Source organism: Excalfactoria chinensis, chromosome Z, assembly GCF_039878825.1.
Source record: "Excalfactoria chinensis isolate bCotChi1 chromosome Z, bCotChi1.hap2, whole genome shotgun sequence".
NCBI classification, from domain to species: domain Eukaryota; kingdom Metazoa; phylum Chordata; class Aves; order Galliformes; family Phasianidae; genus Excalfactoria; species Excalfactoria chinensis.
This window is the reverse complement of record NC_092857.1, coordinates 55,867,225-55,874,669: the sequence shown is the minus strand read 5'-3', so window position 1 is coordinate 55,874,669 and position 7,445 is coordinate 55,867,225. Positions and strand designations below refer to the sequence as shown.

Here is a 7,445-nt window from a genome sequence, read left to right as displayed (position 1 = left end):
CAGCAACCACCCGTGTTTCAGATATTTCCTCCTTTTCCTGTTCCTGGTGTGCTGTACCTTCCCCTTCGTTCCTGTCCACCTTTGATGCTCTACATTTGACGTTAATTCACAGGCCTTTCTTTTTCTCTGATTAAACCAACTCTAATTGTTCATGTATTTCCTCTGTTTCTTCAGTAGTGAACTGTACATTCATATTCAGCCGACTGTCCATCAGCACACCAAGGTCCCTTTCCATCTTGGAGCTTTCCAGCCACGCCTCCCCAAGCCTGTAGGGTTGCCTGGGGTTGTTGTGACCAAAATGCAGGACCCGACATACTATAGCCTTATCTTACAGTGAGAGCAGGCTGTCTCTCTCCTTTCCAATTATATCTAGAAACCAGTGCAATGATTTAACAATTCAAAGTCAGATCTCAGAAACTAATTCTGGAGCAAATACCCCAGAAATTTAGGGAAGTTAGCATCAAACATAACCTTTACAGCACACCTTTTTCCCTAGGAATTAAGGAGAATCAAAGCTCCTGAACAGTACATTTTAGTAAAAATGAGGTTTCAGCCTGAACCTTTTGTGCACAGATTTATCTATAAGTGATATTTGCCTGTGCTAATTAAACAGAAAATTACCGATGCCACCTTAGTTGTCCATGCTCATAAAACCTAAAGACAGTGTTTGAAAGGCTGAAAACCTCTGATGACAATGCGACCAGCACACAACTTGTTGGTTGGAACTGGCTTTCTTGTCCTGTTAATATAGTAGTGTTCGGGATATTTTTCATTCTACAGTGCTTAAGTGTTCTCGTTTTAAAACAGCATTTCAAATACATTTGGTTCCAAACAAATCTTTGCCAACATGCCATGATGGTGCTTTCCAAATCTGAAGGCAGATGCAATGAATGCAAAGGTCCAAATCCACAGTTTCTTCTCATTTTCAGTTTGTAAATCCTGTGATGATTGTTCAACATCAGCACCAATAATTTAATGATATACATCAGAGATGATATACTGGAAGTGAATTAGGTGGGAATAAAGGATTTGTGAAGAAGTTGAAATGAAGGGTCAAGAACATCAAGGCAGGGTAATGAAAAGGAACAGAGATGGAAAAGCAAGAAACAAGGGATGGAAGCAGCAGCACTTACTCAATGAATAATTCAGACCTGAAGAAAGGGAAAAAATAGCAACTGCTCTCCTACATGAAAGCCAGGTTTGGATCTTGGTCCTTATGCAATTCTTCCACAGACTTTTATACACAGATGTTCTGTGTATCAAAAGCAATATATAATTCTCATTGCCAAGAGGGATTTCAATTCTCACTGCTAAAATAATGTGATGCCCTTAATTTACGAATAAACAAACATGTATGCCTTAGCACATTTCATTTTCACTCCCATGATTTCGGATTTTCTGGAGACCATACAGTTAGTGTTCGTTTCAAACTGTACATTATAAAATGCAGATGGCTTTTTTTGAGATTAAAAGAAAAATAAATAAATAAATAAATAAAAAAGAAGATGAGGCCATCCTAACTGTTGTTACTGGCCCCCTTTCCCTTACTTAATATTTTTTTCACAAGATTTCTAATCTTTATATAAGTCATATTCAAATTAAATGACTTACAGCTACATGCATGGAATCATACAATCGCAAGGTTGGAAAGGACCTGCAGGAGCATCCAGTGCAACTGTCCTCCCATTACTGTTGCTACCACAAGCACTAAACCATATCTAGTAGCTCCTCATCCAGACGCCTCTTGAACACTGCCAGGGATGGTGAATCCACCACCTCCCTGAGCATCCATTCCAGTGCATGACCACTCTCTGAGAGAAAATGTTCCTTCTTATGTCCAATCTAAACCTCCAAGGCAGAGTGGCATAGCCAGGACGTGATACCGTTCAAGTCCACATCTAAAACGCGTCAGGAAAACTTCTGAGGTTTGCTTTCTTTGACCTGCTAGCAATGGTCACCATGCCAGACACAGGAGAGGAGCTGTCCCTTGACAAGGGCCATAGTCCTGGTATCCCACTGGAGCATTCCTGCTCATCCAGCCTAACCCAGTTTCCATCTTCTCCATGAATGTGAGGCCACCGCTGATGAGAGAACCCCCACATTTAGGGAACCTCCCTTGGTGGAGATGTTCAAGGCCTTGCACCTGCTTGGAGATGATGTCCAGAATCAGTAGTTCCAACACGTTCTCGGGGATGGATGTGAGTCCTTCTTCCTGACCTTTTTGTAGATTGGAATGACACTGGCTATCCTCCAGTCTTCAGGCATCTCTCCTGTTCTCCATGACATGATGATAGACAGCTGGGCTGTAAGCGCACACTGCTGGCTCATGCCCAACTTCTACCAGGAACCCCAAGTCCTTCTCTGAATCTGGCCCCATGGATTTGTACACATTTCGTCTCATGAGGCAGTCTTGGACTTGCTCTGCCCTTACAGTGGTGGTGGTGGGCGGGGGAAGGTAGGGGCTATTTACTGCCCTGGTACCTACCTAGAGGCTTTAGGGATGCAGGACTCAGGGACATGAGAAATACTAGAATCCTGGCCTGTGTTTTTCCCCTTGTTCGTATCTCAAAAATAAGAAGTACAAGGAGAAAAAATGCTGAGAGAGAGATTTTGGGAGCATCAAGTTGGCACAACAGCTTGATTTGTTCGGACATCTCCGAATCTTTCATTAAGATCTGCATCATGATGCTGACCTACCCAGCAAAGCTGTTTTTCATAGAGGAAGAGATGGTACCTCTGGCGGAGTCAGGCAAACTTCCCTCTGCTCACAGCAAGTGAGGGAGCCTCCTGGCACCAACAGGGCAGACCGAAGGACACACATTCCTGGGCTGCTCTGAGGCAGCCAATTTTGGTCTGCACGGCTTTTATCTGCCTGAGCAAAACACTCCATTTGTGCAGTGTAAAACCCAACGCTTGCTTCTGTCCTCTCTCCATCTGGTGACAGCTGCGCACCTCATGATGAACTGAGGGCTGTGGGGAGCTTCTCAGAACCTCACTGGCACCAGCAATGAAACTGGGTTGAGGATTCGAGTCTGAATTTTGTAATTTATTTCTAACTTTTTGTCCGTCTTAGCAAAAACAGTCTTTACACGGGATTCACACAAATAGCCAGCCGCAGCAGGCCAACAATGGGAAGATCTGCGTGGGTGGTGGAATGCCCTTCAGACCTCCGTCAGAATGGAAAGGGCCTCAAGAATCAGAATACACAGAAATATACAGATAGAGGAAAAACAGATTTGGGTAGTTACCAACAGAATGCGATGGTGCCCTGAGGAATGAAATCAGCACGTGCTGGCCTGAATTCCGATATCATATTTAGTAAACTCTCTTTCCTCCTCAGATAGTTGCCACTGCTTTGTTTTAGGCTCGCCTCCCATCTCCCTACTCTTCCCTGTTTTTCCCCTTTCCAGGGCTGTGGGTTTATGGGTCCCTCATCTGTGCTAGTCGTGGGAATGGGCTGAACTGGCCTGTAAACTGTTGACGCCCCTCTGAGGTTCCCCCTTTTTTTCAAGGCCGGTGGGCCTGTGGGCTTGCAGCCCCCCATCACGGACACAGATCTAAAGATAACTCCATCTGGAAAGGTGCTGGGAAGAAGACAGCCCTGTGGTCTCGGCTCACAAACACTGCCCATTGTAGGACAAACAGAGAGGAATGAAGCCAACTTTTAGGGAGTATTTTAAGGGTTTATTTTTTTTGTCTAATTGGGACAACAACTATCACAGGGGGATGGGACACGACTGCTTTCACACAGTCTTTGGGACTGGCTGTGGGGACATCTTCTCTGACGATGGTGGCTGTGGGGGTGTCGTCTCTGTTGCTGGACCCGGGAGTGGCTTTGTGCCCAGGCTGGCCCACCGAAGAACGAAGCCAATGTATGTGGGCAATCTTCTAGGATTATTTTCTTCGCCGCTTGGCACCACAACCATCACGGGAGGATGGGACACGGCTGCTTCTGCGCCGTCTCTGGGACTGGCTGTGGCGGCGCCTTCTCTGTTGTTGGACGCGGGAGCGGCTTCGTGCCCGGGCTGGTCCCCGCTGCCTGGACCGGCTCCCTCGGCCTCCTCGGGGCCGGCTGCGGGAATTTGAAGCGCGACGCCCCACTGGGGATCGGCTTCGAGTGTTGGCCCGCCTTCGCTGCCTGGATTGTCGGCTGCGTGCTGGCAGCGGGGAAGCCCTTGAGGACCTTGATGGTGCTGGTGTGGCCGAGGTGCGGGTGCTGCTCTGAGCACCTCGGGCTGTTGTACGGCTGCTGCCACGACGTCTTCTGGGCTGACTTTGGGAGCCTGAGGCCCGGCCTCGCAACGGGGAGCGGCTTCTTGTGCGGCCAGTCCCACGCTGCCTGGGATGCCTTCTGGGTGCAGCTGCCGAGGTGGTTCTGGAGGACCGTGCTGTCCTCCGTCTGGTGGGGCTCTGGGAGCAGGTCTGGGCTCCTGCAGCTGGTGCCCGTCTCCTCCCACCACGTCCTTGGCGCTGCCGAGATGTGTCCTGCTCCTCAGATAAATGTGGCTGGATGGTCCTCTGCTCTGTTGCAGGCACTCTGGGCTGGTCGTTCAGCTCAGGCAGCTTGGAGCTGCAGGATGGGTCTGTTGCTGCCTGGCTGGAGGGTCCAGACCTGATGATGTTTTCAGGGTCTGGAAAGCTGTGGGCTGACTCTGGTACCACCAGGCTGGAAGTGCTGGGGGAGCTAAGCTCAGTGTCGGAGTGAGATGCTGTAAGGAGAGACAGAAATGTCAGCAGGATGAACCTGCAGCCCCAGGGCAGGACAGGCTGCCATCCGCCATGGGACAGAGACTGTGGCAAGGCCACCCTGAGCACGCGCTGCCAGGCCTTGCCTCGACCCAGTCCAGCGGCACAGGGCTCTGCCTCTTACCAGCATCCACAGCAGCACAGGAGTCGCACTCCCAGGTGTTGTCATCGATGGACCAGAAGGAGCAGAACCAGTGTGTGCCTTTTGTGGCACAGGAGCTGCAGAGGAGCAGCTGCCAGGGCCTGGGGAAGCAAACGGGTTGCGGCTGTGAGGACAAAGCGAACTGAGGCAGGGAGCAGCCGGCACAGCTCTAGTGCTCAGTCCTTGCTCCACTAGCCTGTGATGAGGCTGAGGTCTCATGCAGATCCCCAGAGGAATGCAGAGGTCACTCACCCGTCGTTTTCTGCCTCCTCCCTGCCTCCTGGGTAAAAGCACTCGCTGACATCACAGCGCCTGTGCCTTTCTCGAAGCGACTGGTATGCTTCGTCATCCCACCAAGATGGCCGTCTGCCAGAGAAGAGAGGGAATCTGATGAGTCTCCGGTGCCCCAGGTGTGAGGCAGATGCAGGGCATCCCTGCTCATCCACCTTGAGCTCATTCCCAGCTTCTCCCTGAAGCTGACACCAGTGCTCGCAGGACGGCCGGAGATCGGGCCTACCAGGGCAGTTCCTGGTCAGGCACAGCAACTGGGCCTGAGAGTCTGCGAAGCTGTGCAGAAGTACACCAACCTGACTGGGATTTGGATCCCCAGCGTGGCCATTTTGGAACGGAATCGCCCTTTTGCTCTGCAGACGGGGCAGACGAAGAGCATGGTGCCAGCGTGCATGGCCTGTTTCTGCAGGAGAATCACAAGCAGCATGAGTGCGAGCGGGGTTGGGTGCTGCTGAGCACTGGCCATAGCCACTGGGCGAGGGTAGGGCTCTTACCCTGATGCAGCCCCGGTGGAACCAGGCCTGTTTGCACACTGGGCACACCATGGTGTGGTAGGATGTTCTCTCTCCCACAGGCTCCAGACAGATGACACAGACCGTGTTCTGTGATGGAGCTGCCTCGTCTGCCTGCTGAGGGCAGTGCTCCCAGCAGAAGGACCTGGGCAGAAGGAGAGAAGGGATGGGTGCCGTGAGAAGTGCTACGAGGAGGACAGAGAAGACAGAGAACCAGGAAGGAGAGCCAGGCCTGGGCTCTGTCTCTGACAGGATGCTGAGAGGTGTTGCTGCAGGTTCCTCCCTGGGAGGGGAAGCAGCTTGGCTGCTGCTGACAGCCTCTTACTTGTGCTGCCCAAAGTACTGTGTGATGCACTCCCCGTCCTCGGCGCAGGGCAGATGGAAGCTGCGCTTACAGCCTGCCTCCGCACAGCTGATGGTAGCTCCCCTTCCACGGCAGACAAAGCAGCACTGAAAAGAGCAGAGCAGCCCCCATCAGCGGTGGGCCCAGGGCCTCCACAGCCAGCCCCACTTCTCCAGCCAGGGTGCAGGGTGTGGGCACAACTGCCTCACACTCTGCAGAGCCACCTGGCAGACAAGTCTTGTCCGCTCTGGTGGGCATTTGTCCTGGAGCCAGCTAGAAGGGCTGCAGTCGCTTTCTTTGTGTCCAGCTGAAGCCAGCCTGGGCCTCCGCCGGCACCAAGCTCCCCATTGTGCTCAGGTCCTCACCTTCTTGTCCGCCTTCTGGACTGTGCGCCGGACGGCATTAAGGGGGAAGCCAAAAATTCCCCCCACTGGGCTTCTCCATTTCAAAAGGTCGTTGGCAAAGAACTATGGGAGAGAAAAGAGTGGGATCTCATGAGGCCAGAAAGGAAAGGAGCATCCATGGCAGGAGCCCTAGCTCTGGAGGAAACTCACCAAGCAGAAGTGGTGGGCACGGAGCCCACCATTGACAAATGTCTGCCCGCAGATGTCCGGGTCGACCTGTGCCTGGCGGCACAGCATGCACACTGCAGAGGAAGGAGAGAGCAACCGTGAGCAATGGTGAGCACCTGGCAGGGCTTGGTAACCCTGGAGGACGTCCACAGGGCCTGCTCCGTGCCTGCTGCGCCTGCTGCCTGAGGGGCAGGGCTGGAGGGGGTGGAGGGGAAGGGCGCTTTGCAGGCCCAGCGGTGCCAGTGGGCAGCTACAGCCCAAGCTGGGCCACCTGGCCAAGGAGCAGAAGGGTCCTGCCTGTGGTGCTGGGAAGCCCCTGCCTGCCCCTTCCCCCCCTCCCAGTCTCAGGCAGACCCCCAGCAGCCCTCTGCCCAGCAGCGGGGAGCCATGCACAGGGATATGGTGCTCTCACCTTGCTCCCCAGACCTGGGGGTCTTCTTCGTCCCTTTGGACATGTTTGGCATTGACAGTGAGAAACAAGAGAGTCAGTGCTCCCTCCACGCCTCACCAAGCCGCACTGAGCTCGGCCCCAGCCCAGTAGCCTTAGCTCTGCTCCCAGCCCCGCGTGTCACAATGGCCGCTCCTTGCCACCACTGTGACATCATGGTGTCCATGGTTTCTGGGCTGATTTGGCCCAGTTCCAGACTAACAGGGTAGAACTGCACCTCCGGAAAGGGGGATCAGGGAAAAAGGGTAGAGAGATGGGACCCCCCAAAAATAACAGTGGCAACGATCCGAGGAGAAACAAACTAATTTACTAAATAAGGCGATGAAATGCAAGATAACATACTACTATGCAATATAATGCAATACAATTTGAACTGCAGCTAATAAATGTT

At 52.4% G+C, this 7,445-nt stretch overlaps 1 protein-coding gene across 1 annotated transcript; it reads right to left on the bottom strand.

Moving 5' to 3' along the window:
- Positions 1-3,894: 3,894 nt before the first annotated feature.
- LOC140264561 (PHD finger protein 7-like) lies at positions 3,895-7,070 on the bottom strand. The gene is made up of 10 exons (XM_072360416.1): positions 7,019-7,070; positions 6,589-6,680; positions 6,400-6,501; positions 6,017-6,141; positions 5,674-5,836; positions 5,476-5,582; positions 5,141-5,254; positions 4,871-4,989; positions 4,652-4,709; positions 3,895-4,375 (listed from the first exon to the last, which is right to left on the bottom strand). The coding sequence occupies exons 1-10, from the start codon at positions 7,068-7,070 to the stop codon at positions 3,895-3,897; spliced, it is 1,413 nt and encodes a 470-aa protein (XP_072216517.1).
- Positions 7,071-7,445: the final 375 nt, after the last annotated feature.

Coding starts and splice junctions, on each gene's coding strand:
- LOC140264561 (XM_072360416.1), bottom strand. CDS start 7,070: ATGCCAAACATGTCCAAAGGGACGAAGAAGACCCCCAGGTCTGGGGAG. Junction 6,502..6,588: donor GTGCCCACCACTTCTGCTTG/GTGAGTTTCCTC, acceptor TCTCTCCCATAG/TTCTTTGCCAACGACCTTTT. Junction 5,255..5,475: donor GGGATCCAAATCCCAGTCAG/GTTGGTGTACTT, acceptor CTTCTCTGGCAG/ACGGCCATCTTGGTGGGATG.